Genomic DNA, 15,753 nt, shown 5'->3' on the forward strand with positions numbered 1-15,753 from the left:
GAGGGAGCCGGTGTACCCCGAGGGAACCCACACAGTCACGGGGAGAACATGCAAACCGCGCACAGAAAGATCTCCGGCCCAGGATCGAACCCAGGACCTTCGTATTGTGAGGCACATGCACTAACCCCTGTTTCCACTGTGCGGATTAACAGTAGTTAAATCCACCCATCCATCCACCTGTTTTCTACTGCGTGTCTCTTTCGTGGTCGTGGGAGCCGCTGGAGTCTATCCCAGCTGCACTTTGGCGGAAGGCGGGGTATACTCTCTCTAGGTCGTCCTCAGACGAGCCTTCCATCATTGGTTCCAGTCATCCCGATTCTCCATACATTTGGCCAGTTCCTTGGTACTCTGAGCTCCTGCATCCTTCTTGAGAATGTCCACATATGTCAGTGTGGGACGTCCTCTTGACCGATGCCCATGTGTAGGTTCCCACAGCACTACACTGCAGGTAGTTAAATCCATCCATCCATTTCCTACCGCTTGTCCCTTTCAGGGTGGTGGGGGGTGCTGGAGCCTATCTCAGCTGCATTCGGGTGGAAGGCGATGTATACCCTGGACAAGTCGCCACCTCATCGCAGGGCCAACACAGATAGACAGACAACATTCACACTCACATCCCCAGGTGCATGTCTTTGAAGGTAGGAGGAAGCCACGCAGTCACGGGGAGAATATGCAAACTCCGCACAGCAAGACCCTGGGGCCAGGGTCGAACCCAGGACCTTAGTAGTGTGAGGCACATGCAGTAACCCCTGGTCCACCGTGCTGATTAACAGTAGTTAAATCTATCCATCCATCCACCTATTTTCTACTGAGTGTCTCTTTCGTGGTCGCGGGGGCTGCTGGAGCCTATCCCAGCTGCACTTTGGCGGAAGGCGGGGTACGCTGGATTTAGTTAAATCCATCCATCCATTTTCTACCGCTTGTCCCTTCCAGGGTGGCGGGGGGTGCTGGAGCCTATCTCAGCTGCATTCCGGTGGAAGGCGGCGTACACCCTGGACAAGCCGCCCTCATCACAGGGCCAACGCAGATAGACAGACAACATTCACACTCACATTCACACACTAGGGCCAATTTTAGTGTTGCCAATCAACCTATTCCCAGGTGCATGTTTTTAAATCCATTTAATTCATATAGATTTGGCAGCCTGTAAATTAGTAGTCAGTTATAACTAAAATAATGTGAAGAAAAGTTTTTAGTATTTAATACATATTTTGCAGCTATAAAGTAATGATCAGTTAAGAAATGGGGATATTTTAACAGTGTTTCCATCCTTTGCAGCGGCTGAAATCATCAACAAAGATATGTTGCTCCCTTCAGGTTAAAAGTAGTTACTACATCCCACTCAACAATCTCTCCGGCAAAAAAACAGGAAGAAAAAAATATGTGTTTTAATGAATATATTTTCAAATATAGTTTAAAAGTTCAAATGTACATTTTTGGGTCTATTTTATTTGATAATGTCTCTTTTAAAAAGTAAGTTGACCACTGAAGCAAAGCGGAACTTTTATCGCAACTCACAGTCTCTGCCGGACTCGGACTAATAACGGTGTTGCACATATTTAGAACCCTGGAGAGGAAGCCTGCTAATGCAATTTTTAATTGAATTGTCACACTTTGCTTAATCGTGTGATTCAACCGTCTGGCAGGTAATTGTTTCATATTTTTTTGTAAACCGAGAAAAGGGCAGAACTTGTCGCTGTTCATTCACCAGTGACGACGAAATTAAACATCGAAGAGATAGGCTCCGGCGACCCCCGCTATCCCAAAAGGGACAAGCGGTAGGAAATGGATGGATTAATAAATGTGTGCAAAAGGCTGCTTTATTTGACTTGGACGAAGCATGGAAGCAGTACTACCAACAATGAAGTGTATTATAGTCCCTTATGGGTAGTATCACTATATGCCAAGTTATGTACGCGTTCATGAAGCCTTTGAGGATATAAACCCCTACAAACTATCATTTGTATACAGTAAAAAGTTAAAGTACCAATGATAGTCACACACACACACTATCCATCCATCTGTCCATTTTCTACCGCTTATTCCCTTTTGGGGTCGCGGGGGCGCTGGTGCCTATCTCAGCTACAATCGGGCGGAAGGCGGCGTACACCCTGGACAAGCCGCCATCTCATCGCAGTAGGTGTGGTGAAATTAACCTTTGCATTTGATCTAGGGCAGGGGTCACCAAGTTTGAAACAAAGAGTTACTTCTTGGGTATTGATTAATGCGAAGGGCTACCAGTTTGATACACATTTAAATAATTTGCCAGAAATAGCCAATTTGCTCAATTTACCTTTAATAAATAAATGTATATATATATTTTAATGGGTATTTCTGTCTGCCATTCTGTCATACATTTTTTTTTCCTTTTACGGAAGGTTTTTTGTAGAGAATAAATAATGGAAAAAACCACTTAATTGACAAGTTTAAAAGAGGAGAATACACGAAAAAAATTAAAATAACATTTTGAAACATAGCTAATCTTCAATTTAGACTCTTTACAATTGAAAATTCAACCAAAAAAAAATGAAGAGGAAAAACTATCTAATTCGAATCTTTTTGAAAAAATAAAAAAAATAATTCATCGAACATCATTAGTAATTTTTCCTGATTAAGATTAATTTTAGAATTTTGATGACATGTTTTAAATAGGTTACAATCCAATCTGCACTTTGTTATTGTATATAACAAATTGGACCAAGCTATATTTCTAACAAAGACAAATCATTATTTCCTCTAGATTTTCCCGAACAAAAATTTTAAAATTAATTCAAGACTTTGAAATAAGATTTAAATTTGATTCTACAGATTTTCTAGGTTTGCCGGAATAATTTTTGAAGTTTGAAGAAATATTTCACAAATATTCTTCGTCAAAAAAACAGAAGCTAAAATGAAGAATTAAATTAAAATGTATTTATTATTTTTTACAATAAAAAAAATAAATTACTTGAACATTGATTTACATTGTCAGGAAAGAAGGGGAAGTAATTTAAAAGGTAAAAAGGTATATGTGTTTGAAAATCCTAAAATAATTTTTAAGGTTTTATTTTTTCTCTAAAATTGTCTTTCTGAAAGTTATAAGAAGCAAAGTAAAAAAAATAAATGAATTTATTTAAACAAGTGAAGACCAAGTCTTTAAAATATTTTCTTGGATTTTCAAATTCTATTTGAGTTTTGTCTCTCTTAGAATTAAAAATGTCGAGCAAAGCGAGATCAGCTTGCTAGTAAATGAATAAAATTTTAAAAATAGAGGCAGCTAACTGGTAAGTGCTGCTATTTGAGCTATTTTTAGAACAGGCCAGCGAGCGACTCATCTGGTCCTTACGGGTTACCTGGTGCCAGTAGGCACCGCGTTGGTGACCCCTGATCTAGGGCCTTTTATTAATATCTCGATATTTTTAGGCCGTGTCGCGATGCACGATACGTTTTGCGATATTTTGCCTTAGCCTTGAATGAACACTTAATGCATATAATCACAGCAGTATGATGATTCTAGATTAGATTAGATAGATTAGATAGTACTTTATTTATTCCGTCAGGAGAGTTCCTTCAGGAAAATTAAAATTTTCAGCACAATCCCATTCAAGATCAGACAAACATTACAGGGAGACAGAACAGGATCGCTGACGGGTCTGCCGGCTTCCAGCGCCCCTTACAAAAAAGATGACATACAGGTAAACAGGGGGGGTATGGGAGAAAAGAATAGAAGATTAAAATAAAAAAAATCGATCTTAGCCTGGGCCCTGGAGTGGGGGTGCAGACTGAGGCCAAGGGAAAAAAAAACAACAACTCATAGCCATAGTACACATCCCTCTTACATGTGTGTAAGAGGGAAACATCAAACATCAAAGAACACAGAGGGACGTTAAAGACATTAAAGCAGCAGATACAACCAGACACTTCTACATACAGCTGTGAATAAAAAGTAAAATAAACATATACACTGTGGTGGCCTCTGCGGTGTTCCACGCCATTGTCCGCTGGGGAGGAGGGAGCATGGCCAGAGACAGAAGCAGACCCAACAAAGCAACCAAGTGTCTATACTAAAACATTCTTCTTCATACTGCATTAATGTATGCTCATTTTAATCATGCAGAGAGGGAAATCACAACTAAAGTTAATTTAGCAAAGCTGTATTTACTAAAAAGTTATTAAGCGGTGGCACAAACATTCATGTCATTTCCAAAACAGAAAGTGCAAGATTGTCAGAGACATTTTGATTGGCAACACTGAATTGGCCTTAGTGTGTGAATGTGAGTGTGAATGTTGTCTGTCTATCTGTGTTGGCCCTGCGATGAGGTGGCGACTTGTCCAGGGTGTACCCCGCCTTCCGCCCGATTGTAGCTGAGATAGGCGCCAGCGCCCCCCGAGACCCCGAAAGGGAACAAGCGGTAGAAAATGGATGGATGGGTGTGAATGTGAGTGTGAATGTTGTCTGTCTATCTGTGTTGGCCCTGCGATGAGGTGGCGACTTGTCCAGGGTGTACCCCGCCTTCCGCCCGATTGTAGCTGAGATAGGCGCCAGCGCCCCCGCGACCCCGAATGGGAATAAGCGGTAGAAAATGGATGGATTTTAAAACAAGTTATGAGTGCACTTTTGTGCATGATGTCACTAAGATTACATATTAAAACAACACTAAATTAAAGTGCACTTTTTGTACAGAACTCCACTAGAATAGTTAAAAACAAATAAAGTGCGCTTTTGTGCATGATGTCACTAAGATTACACATTAAAACAACAATAAATTAAAGTGCACTTTTTGTACAGAACTCCACTAGAATAGTTAAAAACAAATAAAGTGCACTTTTGTGCATGATGTCACACAAGATATTTCAAAAACTCTCAAATAAAAATGAGCTGCATAATAAGAAATCAAATCGTGTATGTCCTTCGTTCAGTGGTAGGTTCCTGCAGATGTTATCTCCTGTTGTTGTTTTTTTTTTCATATAGTGTTGATCTGGAAATTGTTGCTTTGACATTTTGTGGGTGTGGCACCGAAAGGAGATTTTGTAATGCAGTTTTATGCACTCTTCATTCTCTAGCAGGTAACTTTTCAAATGACGCTACAAATTAGCAGTGCCGCTACTTTTTGTAGCAACGCTTTTGCCGCATAGGTGTTCAACATATTCCCGCTTGAAGCCAAACCCCCGCCAGCCGATGCACCCTGTGCTGTTTTTCTTGGGAATTAATTCTTCCTTCGTTTGTTCCCAGATTTGCACCTTCTCTCTCTCTCGTATTACCACTCGCAATGCACCATTAGCATCACAGCTAATGTTACCCATGTACGGAGCTACCTCTCTGCTCGGGGAGGGCGTGTGACTTTGCACACGTGATGTATGTAAGAAAGTGTGCTTTTTTTTGTCTCTTTGAGAAGGAGAGACAAGAAAGAGTGGGAAACGCATGTAGTGTAAAGACCGCAGCTAAAAGCAACTGTGTCAGAACAATTACCCAAATATCACAATATAGTTATTTTCTATATCGCACAGAGATCCCAGCCCTTATTTGACCCATCCTTTTGTTCCACCAAGTGGGAGAGGAGGAGAGCAGTTAGCAGCAGCGGTGACTGCGCTCGGGAATCATTTTGGTGATTTATCACCCAATTCTAACCCATGATGCTAAGTGCCAAACAGGGAGGTCATTTTTATAGTCTTTGGTATGACTCGGCCAGGGTTTGAACTCACGACCTACTGATCTCAAGGCGGACGCTCTGACCACAAGTCCACTGAGCAGGTAGAAAAACGTACATTGCATTACTTAAACTATTTTCATATGTAACTTCTCATTTAATATATAAAAAAAAAACAGGTGTAACTGGTCTCAGTCTCTGCCTTGGTTACATTTACAAAAACATAACGAACATATATAATCTATAATATGTGTGGTAGTGGTGGTGTACAAGCAGAACAAAAAGTTAGTATTGATGAAGCTAGTGCACATTATTCCTGTTGATGTTGCAGGTATTAAGTGTATTGCAACCCAAAACGTCATATTATACCGAGACGTGTTGCTCATATTTCTCTTCTTATGCATCAAAATAAAGCAACCACGATATTACAAACCCAGGTTAGTTAAGCTCCAATTAACACCGACGCAAACGACTGACAAAAATGTACGCTGACTGAGTTGAGTTCGAGTTTATTTCGAACATGCATGCAGTTACAATATGATACATCACATATTTCCAGTTTCTCTTTACAACATGTTTAAAAAGGAGTAGGAAGAAGCAGCGCTTAATTAATCTTACCCCTTTTCCATTACATAGCAAATACTAACACATTTGTTCACTTCCTGTTCTCAATGTGTACAGAATTTAAAACCATATATACTGAAGTTCTCAACAAATGATCAAATAAATTGTGATTCACATTATAACATGAATATGAATATTTCATTTTACAGTAAAGTTCAAGATGTTCATCTGGATTCTTCTGCTTTGTACTTTTTAAACACTTTGAACAGTTGCTTAAAATGGATCATATTAGTGCATTTTTTATTAATCAATTCCATAATTTAGTTCCACATACTTTCTAAAGGTCTTAAGTGTACAACTGTTTTAAGTAAAAACATTTCTAAGGTTATAATTCTCTTCATTTGTTGAGGAGAATTGTTGTACATTCTTGTGTGGCAGGTTATAGTTTGCTTTGTTCATAAATTTGGCTGTTTGCGGACGGTTATTTGCTACAGCCTTCGTATTGGGTCTCAATAGAACTAATTAATTGTCCAGTGACCTTATTACTGTTTTGATCCTTCAGTACATCCTGCCAGGTTGTTTAAATGTCGTGGTGATGGCGGATGACGATGATTGCCCAGAGTTGGTGCCCATCGACACCCAGCCTGATGGTCCTGCAGAGCAGATCCCTGTCACCATCATCACTGGCTACCTTGGTGAGACGCTGCTAGTGTTCTATCCTCCTCCTCACATCACAGCCTTATAAAAATGTGTCCTCAAAGGGTTCATGACATTATTTGTTTTCTATATTGAAAACACTTCTTTGTGATCTACATAAATGTAATGGTGGTCCTTTGGTCAATATTTGCATTCTTACAGACCTATATTTTCCAGCCATTTTTTTACTCCCTTTCAAAACGATTCGTTTGGAGAGGCGACGTTGTTCGATGTAAATTAACCTGTCCTCCCCACGCTACTTCACGCTGAGTGAGCCGTCACCCCTGCCCCGCAGAAATGCTTTTGTAGTTTTTTAGATTTCTTGCTTTTATTGTTCTCTACGGACATTGGTGACCGCAACCAGCCATCTGTTTTGAGTGACTTTAACCACAACACAACATCCCAGATGATGTAGCGTGATCAGCAGCTCCCTGTGGTTTGTTGTCGGCACTAAGGACGGAGACGAAGATGCAGGCGGACCAGCCTACAGGTCCTGAACTATATGCTGGCTGAGGTTAAACTTCTACCGAGTCTGTAACTTTTCCAATGCTACAGTCCTGCATGTATACATGTATATTTTGACAATAAAAGGGTTTTTATATCATGTGATTTACCTCGCTGCACAGCTGTATTGAGTTGTAAGCAATAGAGGTTCAAACCGGCTGTACAGTAAGGTACGCAACAAGCTACATTGCAAACGTAATGACAGATTATATTACTTACTCGTAAAAGTAGTTTTTAGGAAAACCATTCTTTATTTTGCCACAAGACGGCGAAGGTAATGTCTTGCAGTAGAAGGCTAAGCTACCTACACAACAAAATTGCTAACATATCATTCACATATTTTTAACTTACTTTTGTTTCCTACCGTTTCATTGTGTCCTTGTCTGCCATTAATAGTAGTCACCGAGTCTGCCATTAGAATTAACTTCTGGGAAAATCCATCTTTATACTGCTACAGGTTCATGAAGCAGGAATCTTCAAAATGGTTTGCACACACACAAAGATAAGTTTTCTGAGTTGAGGGCACATTGCAGCAAAACAAAACAGTTTTCCAGGCACTTAATACTTCTTCAGAAGATAGTGGAGGCTTAAATAGTGTCCCACGTTTGGTAATACAACCAATAACATCCTTTTTGTTCATCAGGTCGTATCTTGGGCATTTTTTCGTCAAAACTCCAGATAATCGTGCATAAATTAAAAATGGCAGACGCGCTAGGCCGTTTGGGTACATTCATACCGTATGTATAATTCACTGACGGTGTTCCCAATTTGTGACGTCACCAATTGTGCACATTCCAAACCAACCGTTTGGAAGAAGTCGGAAGATTGTTTTATAAATATCTCTGCAATGCCTCCACATTTTGATTTCAAATTTTCAACACTCGATGCAGATGCACAACAGCAGGTACTAGTAGCTAAGAAAAGTTGGTTTTGAATGTTGGTTTTGCCCCTTTAAAACCTAACTTAACCTGATGTAATTCTGTACTATACTGTATTTGTAGGCGCTGGAAAGACCACACTGCTGAACTACATTTTAACCGAACAACATAGCAAACGGATTGCTGTCATACTCAATGAATTTGGAGAAGGTAAGCACAAAGAGCATTCTAATTGGTGTTGCTGTTGTTTGGCGTTTTTCCTCAAGAGGGCAGCAAGGCAACAACAAAAAACACAAGTTAATGAATAGGTTTTGTTATTGGGTTTATTTAGTTTCTATATTCTCTATTGTAATTATTGACTATATTTCCCCTGTGTAATTAAGTATGAAAATGGGGGTTCTCCTCATAAAATGGCTGTAGTTCCTCAATGGTAAATGCTACATTGTGATTGCTTTATTTCCTACCTATTTGTATGTCCTTCTGCATATTGTATTTGCATGACCTAATTCAGTCTGCTTGGCATCTCTATGTAAACTATTTTTGTCTCTTTGTTTTATGTCAATATGACATTTTTGGCACAGTTTGGTTGTTTCTGACCTGGTAGTTTGCATGCTTCACCAACAGGTAGCGCTCTTGAGAAGTCCCTGGCAGTGAGCCATGCTGGAGAACTTTATGAGGAGTGGTTGGAGCTGAGAAATGGCTGCCTTTGTTGCTCTGTCAAGTAGGTCAATTCATAGGTGTAAATTGTTGACCCTTTCAGCAAAAAAAAAATACTTTTTTGGATTCATTTTCAGGGACAATGGCCTTAAAGCTATTGAAAACCTGATGGAGAAGAAGGGAAAGTTTGACTACATCCTTTTGGAAACCACAGGACTTGCTGATCCAGGTAATACAATGTTGCTAATCATGGTTATGGTATTAGATTATTTTGAACATGCATACAGTTACAATACACATATTTTTTTCTCATTCCAATATATTCGGAAAGGAGTAGTAAGAAGCAGAGCTTATTCATTATTCCTACCCCATAATAGAAAAATAGAATAGACTTAGTCCGAGACAAACTTTAATAATCCACAAGGGAAATTGTTCAACACAGTAGCTCAGTTACAATGATGGAGAGGGTAAGGATGGAAATGACAATGCAGGTATAAATAGACTAGATATAGCAATATAAAATATAACATATCTGCGAATATATACAATATATACTTAATATGTGTACAGTATATTATATATACAGATATATAATGTCTATAACATATATACAATATGTACCAATTACCATGTACAATATTACAGTATATGTGGCAGCCCCAGCATAAAGTAGAGAGTAAATCCAGCAGAAAATAGAATAGCGGGTATAGACATTAAGAAAACAAAGAGAAGTAGCTGACATAAAAGGTGTCAGGTTTTGGAGGGATATTATCTATTGCTTTATGGGGAGTGAATAGGCTTTTTTATTGTCATTACACATGAAAAATAACACAATTGCGGAATACTGATGATGGAAGCTTCTATGCAAGGCGCTAACCACGACCAGTCAGGAGCAGTTTGGGGTGCGGTGTCTTGCTCGGGGACACTTGAATGGCCGGGATCAAACTAGTAACCCTTCAGTTACACTCTACCCACTGAGTCATGCTGCCCATTGCTTACATTATTTGTAAGGTGTGATTCACATAATGAGATTGATCAAATTATCTCATTTATCAGTAAGGTTAAAAATGTTTATCAATATTTTTCTTCCTTGTGTTTTGTAAAGACTTTGAGTTTTAACTGTTTCTTTAACCAGACTATATTAGTACATTAACCTATTTACACATACTGATATGCTAATGGTCTTAAAGGTTGTACGTATATACAAATGTTTTTATTCAAATTATTCCCGAAGGATATATGTATTTTATTTTATTAATACGAATATTTGTACGTTCCTGGGTAGCAGGTGGTAGTTTTCTTTCCTCATAATTTTAGCTGTTGCACCAAATAATTTAATTTCAATATATTACATTTTTTTATTCATCCATCCATCCATTTTCTACCGCTTTTCCCGTTCGAGGTCACGGGGGATTCTGGGGCCTATCTCAACTGCAGATGATAATGTAACTAACAGTAAAAAAAACAAACAAACTTCAGTGATTTAAAGAGGACCTATGATAATTCTAAACTACATTTAAAACACTTCCTTGTGGTCTGGGTCAGTGTTTTTTTCACCAAGTACCACCTCCCAAAAATACGTGGCTCTCCAAGTACCACCATAGTGACCAACATTAAAACACAGTAGCGTAGTAGGCCTAAGTATACATTAAAAACAAGGCAGCTGTTTTTTTTTTTTTAACAAGTATATTTAATCTTTTCAGGCACTGTAACATTACACACAGTTGGAACAGTAACACTGTGTCTGTGTACAGAAAAAGAAAACACTGTCCTTTAATCGGGTGAGTCTTTAGGGTACCACTAGATGGAGCCCCCGTACCACTGTTTGAGAATCCATGGTCTAGCTCAGTGGTCCCCAAACCATGGATCCGCCCCGTCAGCGTCTAATATCCGGCCAGCGGGAAGTCCCAAGTTAAAAAAAGAAAAAAAAAAAGTTTTTATTTTTATTTACTTCTATGTATTTATTTTTATTACAATTTTTTAAAATCTGTCCTTTCTAATCCATTTTCTACTGCTTGTTATTTTCAGTGTCTCAGGCAAATCATATTGCGTACAAATGCATTTTCCCATCGATAACATGACATCATCGCACTCGGAATATACCGTATTTCCTTGAATTGCCGCCGGGGCGCTAATCAATTTAAAACCTTTTCTAACTCCTGCGCTTACCAAAGGCATGCGGTAAAAGTAAGCATGCGGTAATTATTTTAAAACCTCTTCTCACTCTGGCACTTACCAAAGGTATGCAGTAAAAATTTGAGTGTGATGTAAGCTTGGACCTTAATTCCTACTGAATAGCTCTTAATCTTCTTCCCTTTATGCGGTTTCAAATTACTGGTATTGAAATCAACCTCCTCCATTTTGAAAATGATGACAGGGGAAGTGTCACTCGTGACGTCACGAGTTTGACCAGGCGGTAATACTAAGCATGCACTAATTATTTTGGGAAGCGGGTTTGACCCGGCAGTAATTCAAGGCAGACCCATACTATATGCCCTGCGGCAATTCAAGGAAATACGGCAAATAGAGCGCGTCCCCCGGCCAAATTTTTTTAACCCAATGCGGCCCCCGAGTCAAAAAGTATGGGGACCCCTGGTCTAGATACTATGTATTGGATATGCTTAGGTGTAAATATTGCATAATTTTAGATCTGCGGTCACATTCATAATCTTCTTTCTGCGCATGTTCACAAGATGTTTATTTGTGGAAGGGTTCCCTGATTGCAATTGAAATCCTCCACACACGGTTCTCCCCTAAAGTATCAAAATGCATCTTATGAAAATGTACACTGTTAAATATATAGCTTAAAGTCGAACATCATCACTATTTTTTTTCAGACATGGTCAAAAATAAACTTTATTAACTGTATAAAGATTAACTGGTCACAGTCTTTGATCAATACAGAACTCAATGGAAAAAAGTTGCTATTATTACCTATTATTGTTATTACCAGAATGTATGTCACTCCATGTTGCACATTGGTGTTATTGTGCACATGCCAAAATTAGATGCAAACAATTCTTTATCTTACTGTCTAATATAGTCCCGCACAAAATGCCGTAGACCAAAAAGTACCAAAGTATTTATTTTATAGACAACATAGCAGGTGGGAGAGCATTAGACAAGAAAGAATACCACGCCAGCCTGCAGGCAGCAGCCATCACGTTCTCACAGCCTGAAGTAGACTGGGGGATGAGCTCTTCACCCTCTGGCAAATAGCTTATACTAAATGTTCAAATAAGTATATCCACCACTCTGTGACATCAAACCAAACCAAAGCAGTCAGAGGCACCCAAAACTGTGTGTAAGGTCATGTCCAAATGCATGAACCTTATGATTTGATGGTTTGGTATTTATTGTTTAACACACAACAGTGTAACAACATTTATAAGACTGAAAAGATAAAAATAATCATGGGTCCCTTTAAAGTAACATTGTTAACGTTAACATTCATAGTGTGTAAATACGTTAATGTGAATTTAGTAAATGTTTGGAATAAGTGTTGTAAAAAATGGTTAATCATTTGAATGCTCGACTCTTATTTCCATGTAACAGGCATAGAATAATGCTGCCAAAAGGACCATATGGATGTAATTTAACTTTCCATCCTTTTTTAGTCAACAAACTATTTTAATCGCCTTGACTGGTTGCAGGCAATCAGGCTTTCAAAACTGAAGCTAGACCTGTGCTTGTTTCCTCTCATTCTGATTTATGATTACTATTCATCAAAACAACCTTCTCACAGTGAGTTCAACGTAGTGTAATACAGTTAATTTTGTAAAGTTAGTATAATTAATATTCGTCTACTGCTGTTCATGTTTGAACACCTGCTGAAATCTTTGTATTGTCCCCATCTGCGCTTTGTCTTTCTTTGACACCAGCTGATACCCATCTCGGCAACAAAAGAATACAGAAGCCATCAGCAGCGCTCATGTTTAGAGTAAGAACATCAATATTTGGCCGTTGCGGGATGAGCCCTGCACCTTCTTGGGTATGTCGCTAAGTGACAGGTATCAGCCTGGGCAGACTCTGGGCTGTTTTCAATCCTCTTGGCATCCAGACATCCTCGTTATCTCTTGTCATTGGCCCTGCCACTGCTGTCAATCATAAAGCCTCCGTTTTTGGGGGGAGGGGCGATGGGAATTTTGTTCTTTCTTCCAGGAAAGCCGTTTGGATGAGTTGCACAGAACATGCCATTTAAATATGCGTTCATCAAATATTTACAAGTCTTTCCTGTTCTGACTTGACTGCTTGTCCAAAACTGTATTATGTGAACAAGATGTGGCTGTCATGGTGACAGCTGAAGAGCTCATGCACTGGAAAATGGGAACAAAACAAACATAGGAAATCACAAATCGGTCTGAAGAACTTACATGGAACACAAAAATGCATGCATTTTTTCTAAATAGTGTGCTTTTTATCTGTTTTTGGAGGATGCATTGCTACTTTTCTGCTATTTTTGTGGCAATTACTTGCCACAATTTTGTTAATTTATCATTTGGAGAATACAAATGATTAACATGGTCTAAAGGACTCTGATTTATGCAATTTGCTTTTGAATAAAAGAAAATGACATGTTGTATGTTTGTTTGTCGGATAGGTGCTGTAGCCTCCATGTTCTGGGTTGACGCAGAACTCGGCAGTGACATCTACCTGGATGGTGAGTGTTTCCTTTTAGCCATTCTTGCTGTTCCAGCACTCTTAGGTGTTTTATTGCCATAGGAAATAATGGAAATAGAAATCATCTGTTCCAAGGACAAACTGTTGTCATCACAGATATGCCAAACCTCATTATTTTCCTAAAGGCTCCGCCCAGGACAATTATCTGTGTAAACTATAGTCGTCCCTTGCCATATAACACTTATGTCGAATATTCTGTACGACGTCGCGATATTAATTTTGGCCTAAATTAGGTGTTAATGTCTTACTTATGTCCTATGTGTATTTGGGCTGGACGATATATTGAGTTTGTAAGATATATCGATATATTTTTAAACAAGATATCCATCCATCCATTTTCTACCGCTTGTCCCTTTCGGAGTCGCTGGGGGTGCTGGAGCTTATCTCAGTGAATTAAGATAATATCGTAATGTCGATATAATTTATTTTACGATACAATGACTAAACACCACTTATTTGTTGTGTTCCTTGTTCTCCCCCGCTTCACTCCCTTTCAAAACTCCATGGGCTACCAAACCCCTCCCCTTCCTCCTTCCAAGATGTGCTTGCACCTATAGGAACATCCATGATTGGTTGGTTGTTTACTATGATGAGTCGCGAATGGTTAAGATTACAGCAAAACATTATGGACTGGCCAGTCAGAGTCAAGATAGGGCAGGTCATCGAACCAGGAAGGGGAATTGCAACAGACACGCACATCCCAAATGACGACGAGAGTGTCAAGCGGGCGATTAATATATTAAAAAAAACTAGTAAAAGATGGCAGAGGGATTATCTTCCTTAGATTTTTCTTTTAGCAATGTAGACGACATCCAGGAAACCAACAGTGCGTCTACTTGGCCACATTTGGACAAATGTACGGCTCTGGATAAAACATTAACTGGAGTTGTTTACCATGTAAGCCCAAATCAAAACTGTTCTCGAGTTGCCAAGCCGGGTATATTTCGAACGAGAAATGCTGCCAAAAATGTATTCCAAAGTGAGGAAGATCGAAGCCGCACAATTTAGTCAAGTCACTTACTTGGCGCTGACCAGAACCTTACGTGTGTGACAGTCCATTACTTCGTCGACTGGAAATTAAAAAGTGCCTGCCTTCAAATGTATTTTTTATCTGAGTTTGATGCATTTTGTATTATTTGCACAGCTATGTTATTTATTTTACGTAGAAAGAATATTTTTCTTTTTTATTTATGTAGAGCAGAGGTCCCCAACCACCGGGCCGTGGCCCGATTGGTACCGGGCCGCAGAATAATTTTTTATTCATTTTTATTTAAAAAAAAAAATATATATATATATATACAGTATATATGTACATATATATATATATTTTCCTTTTAACTAAATCACCATAAAAAACACAATATACACTTACATTTAGTGCACCCCCCGTATATAAGATCATATATACTCATGGAGAGAATGCCAAGAGTGTGCAAAGCAGTAATCAGAGCAAAAGGAGGCTATTTTGAAGAAACTAGAATATCAAACATGTTTTCAGTTATTTCACCTTTTTTTGTTAAGTATACAACTCCACATGTGTTCATTCATTGTTTTGATGTGACAATCTACAATTTAAATAGTACACTTTCACCGTAAGATATATCGAGATATATATCGAATATCGAGTTTAAGTAAAAATATATCGAGATATACTTTTTTGTCCATATCGCCCAGCCCTAATGTGTTTTACAGTGCAGTATTTGTCTTATTTTCTATTATTATGTTTTGGCGATCAATACTAATATTCACCAAGCGAGACTTCCGTTTGTGGGTTAAGGGTGACACAACATTACATTGCTAACAAGAACACGGCAGATAATCTTTGACCGCGACTATCTCAAGTTTATCAACTTCTGGCAGATCAACTTTTTGATCCATTTAATCTTCGATAACATAGCTCCACATTGGTGAGCCTTTTGCGTGAGTATTGTCAAAAGATGAGACGTAAGACAAATTAGGAATCGATGTGACTTGGCGCGCCACTTCATTTTATCATCTCTCAGCTATCGACAGCTGTCAGGGCAGTGCCAAGTGGAGGTGAAGTCTGTTGATGTACTTAGACATCAACAGCTTCATGTGACTTTGGTGAGCCTTTGACGTGAGTGATGTGAAATGACAATGCGGGACACGCAATGCTATCAACACGG

At 38.9% G+C, this 15,753-nt stretch overlaps 1 protein-coding gene across 2 annotated transcripts in view; it reads left to right on the forward strand.

The window, feature by feature from the left end:
* The first annotated feature begins 1,515 nt into the window (after positions 1–1,515).
* The window catches only part of cbwd (COBW domain containing), a 45,292-nt gene continuing 31,054 nt past the window's right edge, over positions 1,516–15,753 (forward strand). Inside the window, exons 1-6 of one of the 2 annotated variants that reach the window (XM_061900652.1) lie at positions 1,516–1,646; positions 6,754–6,886; positions 8,393–8,479; positions 8,894–8,990; positions 9,064–9,155; positions 13,527–13,586. In XM_061900652.1, the coding sequence (XP_061756636.1) occupies positions 6,787–6,886; positions 8,393–8,479; positions 8,894–8,990; positions 9,064–9,155; positions 13,527–13,586 (436 nt within the window). In that variant the 5' untranslated portion in view covers positions 1,516–1,646; positions 6,754–6,786. The remainder of the gene's footprint in view (positions 1,647–6,753; positions 6,887–8,392; positions 8,480–8,893; positions 8,991–9,063; positions 9,156–13,526; positions 13,587–15,753) is intronic. The other variant, XM_061900662.1, reaches the window with a different exon arrangement.

This window comes from Nerophis ophidion, linkage group LG01 (assembly GCF_033978795.1).
Source record: "Nerophis ophidion isolate RoL-2023_Sa linkage group LG01, RoL_Noph_v1.0, whole genome shotgun sequence".
In the NCBI taxonomy this organism is placed as follows: domain Eukaryota; kingdom Metazoa; phylum Chordata; class Actinopteri; order Syngnathiformes; family Syngnathidae; genus Nerophis; species Nerophis ophidion.